This window comes from Hakea prostrata, chromosome 2, assembly GCF_041222555.1.
Source record: "Hakea prostrata isolate BN-2017 chromosome 2, UWA_Hpros_2, whole genome shotgun sequence".
NCBI lineage: Eukaryota > Viridiplantae > Streptophyta > Magnoliopsida > Proteales > Proteaceae > Hakea > Hakea prostrata.
Genome location: NC_142601.1, coordinates 21,686,774 through 21,699,248, shown reverse-complemented (window position 1 = coordinate 21,699,248; position 12,475 = coordinate 21,686,774). Strand labels below are relative to the sequence as shown.

At 39.5% G+C, this 12,475-nt stretch overlaps 1 protein-coding gene across 1 annotated transcript in view; it reads right to left on the bottom strand.

Annotated features, from left to right (window-relative positions):
- Window positions 1-11,092, bottom strand: part of LOC149024048 (putative LRR receptor-like serine/threonine-protein kinase At1g06840) — a 35,746-nt gene extending 24,654 nt beyond the window's left edge. Inside the window, 9 exon segments of the mRNA XM_089144426.1 lie at window positions 194-265; window positions 411-482; window positions 578-721; window positions 7,673-7,744; window positions 7,941-8,012; window positions 8,241-8,391; window positions 10,026-10,131; window positions 10,576-10,755; window positions 10,837-11,092. Of these exon segments, the coding sequence (XP_089000552.1) occupies window positions 194-265; window positions 411-482; window positions 578-721; window positions 7,673-7,744; window positions 7,941-8,012; window positions 8,241-8,391; window positions 10,026-10,122 (680 nt within the window). The 5' untranslated portion in view covers window positions 10,123-10,131; window positions 10,576-10,755; window positions 10,837-11,092.
- Between the last annotated feature and the right edge of the window lie 1,383 nt (window positions 11,093-12,475).

The window sequence follows — 12,475 nt, the reverse complement described above, 5'->3', positions numbered from 1 at the left end:
TCTCAATGTTTTCTCAGTTAACAAATTAGCAAAGTTGGAAATTGTGAAGTCTGTAGTAAAACACTTTGATGCTTAACTCAGTCTTAAAATCAAGAAATACAAGATTGCAGAGCACGGTAGAATGTGAAATAAAGTTAGGTCAAAAAGTAATTAAATGAAAATAACAACCTAAAGTTGTACAAGAGAAACATACAATATCCGCAAGCTTGGCAGGTTAGACAATTCTGATGGAAGAGATCCCAATAAGTTATTATTATCTAGAATCCTGTAAACATTAACATTATAAACAAGAAAAACATAAGAGAGTAAAACTTAAATAGACTAGAATATCTACCTCTGTAGACTATGAAATAACTAAACTAAAATTTAAAGGTATAATATGAACTTCTCAAGATCCTATATGAACTCACAAGTGCAAAAGAGTTGTTAGATTGGAAAGCTCGGGTGGAATTCTCCCAGAAATTGAGTTGTTGTTCAAGTGGCTGCAAAAAATTACAAATGACCAGATTAACCACATTGAAAGTACTTAGAAGTCCTTTCAAACAAGAGATGACCATTGGTTCTAAAAGGCACTCACAGATGTCTAATTGCTTTTAACTTTGAGAATGATTTTGGTATTGGTCCTGATAATTGGTTCTCATCTACCTGGAGCCTACTTAATTGAGAAAGAAATCCAATCTCAGCTGGTAAGGCACCTGAGAATTTGTTGCCATTCAAAAGCCTGTGCCAAAAAAAAAAAAAGACCCAAAAGGTGAATATATGAAAGAGATTTAACCTTGTGCATTTATTCTGTCAGAAAGAAACATATACAATTCCAAATCATATTCTGTTGAAAGTGCAAAATCAAACAAAACTGCAAAGTTCATGCAGCACCCTTTGACCATCCTTCATATTATTAGGCATGTGATGTGAACACAAGGACCCCCTGGCCAAAAGCTCAAGCAGGGCCCCGAGGATGGCTCCAAGAAGCCTCCATAGGCTGGCCGAACCCTACAGGAGGGGATTTTGGGCATTTTGACCCTTAATTTATTCCTGAAATTAAAGTAGGATTTATTTCAGATTTTATTTGAGTCAGTTTGAGTCCAAGTCGAAATTGTTTCAAGTATTCATCCTGAGTCAAAATTGTGTTCAACTAGGTGTTAAGTATTTAATTAGCATGTGCCTAATTAGATGACTTAAAAGTGTGAGAGTGAGATCTCAGATCCAAGGGCTGAGATCACATAGTAATCTATATTCTCTTTTAGATTAGATAAAAGTCCAATTTGATACGTAGAAGGTTCCCACCAGTTAAGGGAATGCCAGAGTCAATCAGAGTTCCTTGTTTCAATATATAAAAGACCTCATAACCTTACTTCATTCGTAACCTTTCTCTTCCACATTGGCGAGCTAGTAAACTCCCTCGGACACAAGGCCTTATTAAACTAATTGAATATCATTGCAATTTATTGGGTGTTTTGATGATTAATTGAACTGTTGAGTGTTGAGTAAAGACCAAGGTCTCCTTCATTGGGTGGGCCTTGGTTGAGTGTTCGTGTTTGAAATTCCTTTGTTCATCATCGTCTTCTTCAACTACAACAGCCAAGAGATCATCAAGGCATTCCAGCACATGGTCCAGTCTCATCTCACCCTCCCAAGTAAGTTACAGATAATCCCCACCCCACCTATCCTGTCCACAGCCTTCCCATTCTCTCCCACTTCAGCCATAGCATTCCCCAGCCCTTTCCTTCTTACCTAAATCAACCCCAACCTAGTCGCAATTCACCCTAGCACCTTCCCTTCCTGATTCTGCAACTCCAGCCCCTCTCCCTCATCAATTGTAGGTCATCCCCTTCCTCCTCTGTTTCTGCGCAAGCAGCAGCACCTCTCCTTGATTAAGCCCACCTCACCAGCTCTTCTTGAACCCTTCTCTCCTTCCCTAGAGTTGCACCTAGCCATAGAACAGAAACCCCAAGTCAATTTCCCCACTGCACCTTGTTTTCCCTGAGTCTGAAATTTCTGCAAGTCTTCTTCAACCTTTGGATTCTGCAGAAAATTCTAATTTTCCAGAAATCTGTTTCTATTAGGCGCTAATCAATTAGATCCATTCTAGTTGAAAAGATAGTGAAAGAAATCAGTTCTCTGAAGCATAACCAGCAACCTGATCCTTCTTCCGTCACTAGCTGAAACCCCAAAAGCTACTTCCCCAGACCCTAACCTAATCCTAGTTGACCTAGGACTCCAATTTTCGAATCTGAACTTCAAACATCAACTTGTTTCAGATCTAAAACTCAGTCACAACAGGTTGGAACAGCTTAAAAACACTTTAGAAACCCCCTTTCTATTGCTGGAATAGACCTGGGCAGCCACCTAATCTAGGGAGCACAACCTAAACCCTAACCCTAGATTGTGGTTTACATCACCATGTCAACTAAAACAGAATCCACATTCGTAAGCTTCACATATTTGCTCAGCACTAGAGAAATGATAAAGCCCCCAGATCCACTTTAAAGCTCCTATCCTCCACTATCTGTATTCCAACAACCAAAAATAAGATTACCTTACGGCAGGTCTCATCCCCTGATCTATCTTAAAAGATAGCAGAGGAGAGAGAGAAGACAATGGGAGAACGTGGGTGGGAATAAGGGTTACAACAACAAGCAGGTTGAATAGTAGAGATGCAACGAGCAGGATAAAAATCATCTAGTGATCAATGAGATGCTAATATGAAACCTCCCATCAAATCCCACCAGTTTGCACATCTTATCCCAACTATAATTTATAATAAAAACTAAAAATAAAAAGACCCTACCATTGCCACATTATGTATAATGACTATACTGCATTTTGAGGTCATATTTTAGAAAGCACATGACAAGGTATGGCATGGCAAACACTAGCAACCTAGGTACCAACACCAAACTACCACTTAAGTTGGTTTTCTCAAACCCAACAGTTCTAACATGTTTAGACATGCTTGATTAGGATTTCCATGAAGTTTTGGGCCAAATATGACCATTTGACTGCCAAAATTTGTCACATAAACTTGCAGCTGAAATGGTACAAATTTTAATCAGGTTTCAAATTAAGTTCTTAAACTATGTTCCCAACTATAAAAGGAATATAGAAACAATAGTTTTCACCTTGCTCTTTTTTTTTCTTTTTTTTTTTTTTTTTTTTTTTTTGGTTGATGAATAAATAAATAGGAAAACAACATAAAAACAAACAGCAGCTGAACTTGAACAAAGAAAGGAGAAGAAGAAGAAGAGAAGAGAGAAGAACGGAGAGGCTAATTCTGCAGGTCTAGACAGAGCCCTTTATTTATACCTAAGAATCATACAACTAAGAGACAAGAACGCCCTAGAAAAGGAAACAAAAATACAACTAGAACCCAGCCCTAAAATAGAAAATTTTGAAAATAGAAACACACCAAAAAAACTATACTTCTAAAACCCCAAAACTTAGGCAAGACCCAACTTAGAAAAGAAAGTAGAGTAGCATCACAGCTACGTCACGGACGATCACGACGCACATGCAGACCATGAACAGTAAACGACTGTTCACGTGAATAGTGTCGTGAATAGTAAATAGCCCAAGTGTATATACTTCAACAAAATATATTAACCAAACAGAGAAAAGGGGAAGGGAAAAGTACAAAACCAAAGATAGGCTCAATGAAACAAGTGCAGAACACAAGCACAAGTGACACAAAGCCATACAATCAAACCAGAAAATACAACATTAGCACAACCAAAATGGACCAAAAGGGTAGTAGCCCCAGGTAAACCAACGCAATCTCCCAATCAATCGATGACAGAAAAAGCCTTCATTGCAACAAAGCGTGGGACAAGCGGTAGGGACCGACATAGTAACACAGGCACTATGGCTGGTAGCATCACAAGATTGAGACAAAGAACAATAGAACAGGGAGAGGGATAGAGAAGGAGAAACGGAGGGAGGAAATGAAACTGAATCTGAGATCAAACTTGATTCTGAGATATCAACAACGATGGCTCTCGTAGCTTTCCTCAATGCCAAAGAGGCCATCAAGGGCTGGAACCCTAGACAATCTGAAGCTGAACCCTGAAACAAAAAGGGGAGAGAGAGGAAAGAGAAGAATGAAAGAAAGGGAGATGGTGAGAGAAGGACAAAACAAAGAGAGGAGATGAATCTAGCTCTGCAATGATACAGAGAGATCAGCAAAGATGGCCCTCATGGGATTGCCTCCAACACCAGAGAGGCCATTGAGTGCTAGAAACCTTGATGATGAAGCTAAACCCAGAAACAGAAAGCGGAGAGGAAAGAGAGAGAAGAGACAAAGGGAGGAGATGAGTCCAGATGTGGGATTGAAACTGATTCAAAGAGATCAACAATGATTTTCCCCCAACTCTAGAGACCTTTTGAAGACAGGAAACCTCAACGACCTGAAACAGAACCCTGAAATGGCCTCAAATTTTTCTTTTTTTTTTTTTTTTTTTTTTTTTTTTTTTTAATATGGACAGAATGGAGAGAGAAGAGGAGATGAAGCAAACAGAAGATGAGAACTAGGGGCGGAAAAGCAAAGAGAAGATGAGAATGAGAAGGGGAGAAGCAGAGAGAGAAAGAGAGAAGAGGACAATGAAGAAGCGTGAGAGACGCGAAGAGGAGAACACGAGAGAAACCAATTGTCTCTTGCCCAACAGCCATCCAATAACCACTGGCAAATCTTTTATCTTCAAAATATCAAGACCCATTCGGCGTTAAAATAGTCTTTAACTTACAAGTGTCCACAATTCTGATATCATAATCCCTTAAGAGATGACATCTTTAAGCAATCCTATTCACAAAGATGATGGGTTCAATTCTTTTGTGGGTAAGATGACTACACTCAATAATATGATGAACTAGCTTTGCCCCCACTGAAATTCTGCACAACATCAAAAACATACTCTTTTGACTATCCTGCACATCAAAACACTTCTGGTTTTAAATGGAAAATGTTTTCCAAGGAGAAAGTCCAATAATTTTCCTTAATTTGTACAAATAAATAGGCGGAGGATTCAAGATACAAAAGCAATAAGGTAAAAGAATCTCTTCATTATACCCATTTTTCCATAATCATTTACAAGCATTAGCTTGAAACTTAAATGGGGACGAAGAACTAAAAAGCTAGAAATTTACAAAACAAGAAGTCGATGACAAATCTTCCATTGCCTCATCTGCAGCTTCTTTCTTAATCCCTCCCAGCTTGCCTCCATCAACCAAACCATCCTTTGCCTCATCCCCAAAAAGCCTAGAGCTTCCTCTATTTCTGATTTCTGCCCCATCTCCCTCTATAATCTTCTCTACAAATTCATCTCCAAAATCCTTGCCAATCGGATCAAGCTCATCTTGCCTTCCCTTGTGAGCCCAAATCAGTGTACCTTTATTTCTAGCCATAGTATCTCTGACAATATCCTCCTCTACGTGAAAATTGTTAGAGGTTTTGATAATTCTTCCCACTCCCTGGCCACCCTTCTAAAGGTTGACATTCATAAAGCTTTTGACTCTATCCGCTGGGATTTTATCAATTAGGTCCTTTCCTCTGTGGGATTCCCTCCCTCCTTTGTCTACTAGGTTGAGATCTGCATCTCTTCTCCCCATTTCTCCATTATCACTAATGGCTCCCCCGCCGGCTATTTCCCTTCTTGAGTAGGAATCCATCAAGGATGTTCGCTCTCTCCCTATATTTTCACCCTGGCTCTGGAAGTCTTATCCCGTCTCCTCCAATCCAAAACTGATTAGCTTCTCATCCCCAAATGTAAAGCCCTCAACCTCACCCACCTTGGTTTCACTGATGATCTCATGATCTTCTCGAAAGCTAACCATACCTCTATCTCCAACATTCTCTTCACTCTCTCCTTCTTTGAATCCCTATCTGGCCTTAAGGTCAATCTGGAGAAATCCACTATCCTTCTCTCGGGCATCTTTGATTCTTCCCGAGCTTCCCTCTTGCAGCTCTCAGGTTTTAAGCTTGGTTCCTTCCCTGCGACCTACCTAGGCCTCCCCCTTATCCCTAGTAGGCTCACTCGCCACCATTGTTCCTCTATGCTTGACCACTTTTGGAAAAACTTCCTGGAAAGGTAAGCTCCTCTCCTTTGTTGGTCATGTGATTCTCATTCGCTCTGTTCTCCAATCTTCCTATCTCTATTGGTGTGGTATATTCCCTCTCCCCAAATCCACCATCCATACCATGGAAGCTCTCTTCTCTGTTTTTCTTTAGAAGGGCCAAGAAACCTCCCGTTTTCTCCACTCTATCAGTTGGTCTGCCATTTTCCAACCTAAATCTAAAGGAGGTCTTGGCATCCGTAGGATTTATGATGTGAACTTAGCCTGCCTCCTCAAACTCATCTAAAAAATTACCTCCAAGCATGATTCCATTTAGGTCCCCTAGATCCACTCATACCAACTCAAAATGGATTCCATCTGGAATATCCCAACTCTTTCCACCTCGTCCTGGATCTGGAAAAAAAAACTCTTATCTCTATGACCGCGTGCTCTCACTATTATCTTTATTCAAATCTCTTAAGGATCCTCCACTTCCTTTTGGCTTGATCCCTGACATCCAATGGGTATTTTATTCTCCCTTCTGGGTCCCCAAGTTGTTTATGATTCTCGCACCCCCAAAGCTATCCCTCTCTCCTTTTTCATCTCTAATGGTGCTTGGTCCCCCTCCCCCCACCCTAGTCTCACACAAGTTTGGAACTCCCCTCTCATATGCTGCTTCAAATACCCCCATTTAGTCCTCGTCCCATACCAATACCTTCACCACTTCCTCTGCCTGGAACCTCCTTAGATCCACCTCCCCCCATCCCTTGGGCCCCTCTAGTCTGGTTCAAAGGCCACATCCCCCACCATTCCCTCACCCTTTGGAGATCCCTCAACCTAGCCCTCCCCACCCAATCCTTCCTCATCAGTCGCCACATTCCTACCAATCCAAGTTGTACCCTCTGTTGGAATGGTGTTGAAGACCTTGACCACCTTTTTTTCTCCTGCCCATTCTCTAGATCTATCTAGAGCTTAGCCCTTGCTTCTATTTGGCCTAGATCGAGACGTGCTTATGGTTTTGCTAGACATTGGAATTGGGTCTTGAGAACTTTCTCTAGCTCCTCGGTTTGCGACCTAGTGGGGAAGCTAGTCTTTGCTGCTACCGTTCATCACTTGTGGTGAGAACGCAACATAAGAAGATGGACCTCCAAATCTAGATCCCAAATTTTGATTTGGAATGCCATCTATTTTGATATTTTTTCTAGGCTATCTTCTATTCCCCACCCCCTGTTTCTGACTCTCCAAGGAATAGGTTGATTGTTAGTTCTTGGAATCTTAGATCCTTGCTTTAGTCACTCCCTTGACTATTTGCTTCCCCCCCCCTCTTTTCTTCCCTCTTTGTATCTTTGTATTTCTCTTTGTTCCGGTTCTTTAATATAATTTTTTATTCATCCCAAAAAAAAAAAAAGTTGACGACCAACATTTATTATGGTTAATCCTACATTTCTTATAACCTAAGATTTTAGAAGGTTCTTTTCTTTCTTTTTCTTTTTTTTTTTAAGAAGGTTCAATGTAAATCAATTGTAACCCAAAAAGTATCCCTACACGAAGTTGAGTACAGATGTAAGGCTATTAAAGTTTAACAACAAAAACATCTTAATATACCTAAACCAATACAAATTTTACTTACAAGAGCTCCAAAGTTGAAATGTTCCCAACCTCCTTTGGTATGCTTCCTGTAATATCATTCCACATAAAACCTCTTGCAGAAGAAACAAGAAAATAATCAGTATAATAAAAGGTTAAATGAAATCCTTTCTCCATTGAAATATAAATAACTGGAGATTGTTTCTCTTGAAGATAAATCAATAAATAAGATGAGAAAAAGCTTCTCCATAGTCCATGCAACACTTTAAATTGCATTTTCTGCCTCTACTTTGTCAAATCTCACAACTCACAATACTTTAATATTGGATAGCTGACCAACTTCAGGTGCTAAATATCCAGAGAGATTCATATTATGAAGTTCCCTGCACCAAAAAAGTTAAAGGAGAAATGAATGCATCACTATAAAATTGTTCAAGAAAAAGGGGGGACAAAGGGGCTCACTTTGATTAGATAGACTGGAATTTCATCAGAAGACAGTGAGGACTTCCAAATCCAAAATCTTAATGCTAGTAGCTTCCTTTGGGAAACAGTTTTACTTTCTGATTTGCAGAATGAATGAAAGTTATCTATGGTCTAAAGTAGAAACATACAATTTTTCTACATGCATGTATCCATCTGCTCCAACTGTATGATAGCACAGAACTCCTGTCCAATGTGATGTACATGGATACCCCTTCCTCCAGTTTTCAAGATGCTTCATAGGATCGATTAAGCTGCTCTTGATAGCCCGTAATGCATTGACTGTAAAATTATATAAATGATCAATTAATGTCACATAAAATTAGTAACAGAACAGCTTTTAGTCCGTACTCCATAGATACCTACCCCTAATCAAGGTTTTCTTACCTTCATCGCCCCATAAAATCAAGGAATACAGACCACGGAAATACTAAATTACTTACCAGAGACCTTCTAGTTATTAGTTAAATCATAATTTATCTGTATACAACTAAATCTATTTGAACAACCACATGGTATGACACATAAAACAAGAAAAGCATATTATATGTCATGCCACTCAGAAATGTAGCTTGTGCAATTGGTTGGATCCAATTTCTATGCTGGACGGCTAGTTTGACGGAGTTTATCCCTTGTCTTCCTCTGGAAACAACTTCAGGCTCATTTTGTGGACTAAACGTAAGAATAAGGGTGCATCTTGCAGCAGCCAAAGTTAATGAAAAAAGAGGTTGCAAGTTGCAACTTCATTGGCCTTTGTTATAGACTTCTTTTCTCAACAAGTGCAAGAAACCTGCCATTTCACACGTACACTCCAAAAAAAATTACTTGCAAAACAGTGAAACCTCTTGATAATTAGATGATGGCATGTCATTTTCAAATGTTTTGGAAACCCTTTTCACTCGTCTTTCTGGAAATAAGACACAAAAGTTGTGCTTGGCATGTCAGTCAAGTGCTCACTTTCAAAAGCTTGATCACAGGTTCAAGTCCTGGAAACAGGGAACAGGCTGCATAGGTCTGACCCTTCACCAACCCTGCTAAACTCAAGAGCCTTGTGCACTAGGTATGGCCTTTTGGGGGGTAGGAGGGTCGGAGGTGTGCTTTATGGGTTCGCGATTAGATGCAAGGAAATTAAAAGGTCACATTTTCTCCATTCACCACTGTGCTTACCATAAGATGCACCTTTTAATTTAGTATGATTTTGCAACACATAAAACTGGCTTTAACGAATCTTTTCTGGTTTCTCTTCAAAAGAAAGGCGCCCTGCAGGGGGGGGTGTTCCACGAGAAGCTCAACAATTCAGACTTCCAACATCAATAGCCAATCCAGAGAGCACCAGGCTCAACACCACAAGTGCATCTATACCATCCGTATACTACCTATATGACCAAAGTGCATCTTATCTATTTTTTCCCTCCTTATTTCTCACTATTTTGTTCAAAGCGAGAGAAGGGGGTAGTCTTAATTGCAGATGTGTCCTGGAGGAGCAGTATCCATCTTGCCTAATACAACTCTACAGGTGTGTAAGGTAAGGGATAGTTGAATTGAATTAATAGGCTTGCACCTTCTCCTACATAAACTCTGATGAATAGGAACCCCTTAAACTATTATGAACTGCATCCAATCTCATTGGCCATTAGCCTGAAGCAACACTGTAAAGTGAGAAGTTGACTTCAAAATTTTATAAATTACACATATCCAATTTCCTTCCTTGTTTGTTTCTATAGCAATTAGTGATTAATTTCTTTTTGTTTTTTTGGCTAGGAATTAGTGATTAATTTCAATCACCAAAAATTAACTAAAAAATCTATCATGCCCTCTGACGATATTCAATGTGGTGTGGGAATAATGTTTGACCAAAAGCTAGCCGAAGTGTAAGCAAAATTACAGGAATAAGGACATAAACTAAGAAACTTCACCTTCAGACGGACTGGTAGTCTTTGCTGCAACAAGTTGAAAGCAACAAAAGAGAACAACCAGAACAGATGCCGACACAAAAACTTTCACTTCCAACATCTCGATACCCTACAAACAAAACATAACATCCCACGTAACTACATCCAGTAAATTGCCTCAATAATCCAAATTCCGTGCTGAAAAGAGACAGAGAGAGCAGAAAATTCATTAGGGGAAAAAAAGTAATAGCAAATATGTCTGTGGGTTGTTTTGTGTTAAGACAGTAACTTCTCGAACACTTGCTCTAGATGCAACAAACTCTGACAGAAGCGAGAAAGCTTAACCCCATGGAGCTCAAAAAAATTGCAGAGTAAACCATTTCAAAATGCTCAAAACCATCAACCACCAAAAAGTGATCGAATCGACTATTTCAAAATTTGAAAATCAAGCAATTATTTGCTGTTTTATCCTGAAAAACTAAAACCCTATAAACCCTAATTACTTTAGAAACAAAGCAATCACTGAATCTCATAATCTTCTCAAGGATGCTATTTTAGATGAATAAATTCATACTTCAGCTGTCAATAGATTTCACAAATCGAAATCTAATCCACCGCTTGTTAAACCTTGAATGCAAGAGTTTAAAAGGAGAAGCTCTGAACAATAAATCCTTTAGCAAGAGCAGGGGGTTAGTGATCTTCATCCTTTCCAACAGTGGTTCTGTCTCTGTCTCCGTCACTGTGATTTGTGGTCCTGAAACAGATATCAATTTCAGATTAGATTGTAAAACCAGCTGACCACAACTTCCTTATCCAAATGAGGCGGTATATATACCTTTCCGTTGACGTTGAAAAAATTGCAATCCAGGTCAACACTTCAGCTTTGACGAATTGAACTACACGGCAGTAGTCAATAAAGCCCAATAGAAGGTAAAAGTTTGTTCATGTGATTTCGTCTACTGAGTATTGACTCAAAGCGTAGCGTCAGACTGGATAGGTTTTGGAGTAAACTCCAAAACCCGAAATTGAAGGTTTTGCTTGACGATCTCAAGTTTGTCAAAACCGTCGGAAGAACGCCATTGGGATCATTGGATGATAGTGAGAGGACAAAAAATAAAAAAATGTTTTCAGTTGTCCAACATGGCGGGAACTAGATTTTTAAATACGGAATTGGATAGTGAATCGGCTTGGGATCGGAATCGCCCTTCAGGAACCCTAAAGTCGGTCCGGTCGACCAGTAAAAAGGAAAATTACACAGAAACCCCCTACGGTTTGAGTACCCCTTATATTTCTAATACACTTAAACCCCTTGAGTTTAGGTTTCTTTACATTCAGCCCCACTCTGTTAGGGCTGGTTAGTTGACATATTGGGCTTTGATGATGTGAAAATGACAGAAAAACTCCTAGTGCATGTGGTTTTAGTATCTTACCCACTCGATTACTTCAAATATAGAAATGGAAATTCTCTGTTGTAGTGGAAAAATATTCACACTCCACTAGGGGTTTATTTGTCATTTTAAAATAGCAATGAATACATAATGGTTTGTTTAGCAACTAATAAGAATGGTGGATTAGTAGAGCAGATAAAAGCCCAGCTTCCCATGGGGAGGTCCAGGGTTCGCACCCATCCGGTGGCACCTATATTAGTAATATTCCCCCACCCTATATATAAACTCTTCGGATTCAAAAAAAAAAAAAAAAAAAAAAGAATGCTTCAGCTAACTAACCGTTGGCTTTAAAGTTCTTAATTAATGGTATTAATTCATATACTCAAAGTGGAAAGAGATCAATCTTTCCAAAGATGGACTTTCTTGAGGACTTGATGGGGGAGAGGGGCACAAAGATGGGCATGGATGAGAGGGGGCCAAGAGAGAAGTCAATGAGGTGGAGGAGAAGAGGGAATTAGGGGTGCTAGAGAGAAAGAGTTTGGACTTGATGAGTAAGTTGATGCACATACTATAGAAGGATTCGAACTGTTGTAGGGAGGCAATGACACTAAAGATGGAGAAGGGCAAAAGAACATGACATCATTTGCAAAGGCTAGATAAGTGAGCATGGAGGATTTGCACTTGGGGAGAGGAGAGATGAGGTGAAGGTCATTCTTCAACTGGATGCGGCAAGAGATGATTTTGAGGTTAAGGGAGAAAAGGTGTTTTTTCTTCTTCTTTTTTTTTTTTTTTTTTTTTTTTTTTTTTTTTTTTTTTTTTCTTTTTTTTGTTGGGGTGAGGGGGTGCAGCAAGGGGGGTTAAAAAGGCCCGTGAAGTGGGAAATATGTGCAGAATTTGATGTATGAAATTGAGGAGATAGAGGAGTCATCCAAGGAGAAGAGAATAGAGATAGAGTTGGCATTGTTTTGAGTTATGAGGATCCAATGAAAAATATGCAGAGTTGGAGTCTCCGAGCTCAATCCATTTGACTCTCAATTTTTGGCTCAAGAATTTCTCCTCATGGGTCGAGAAGAGACAACTCCAATT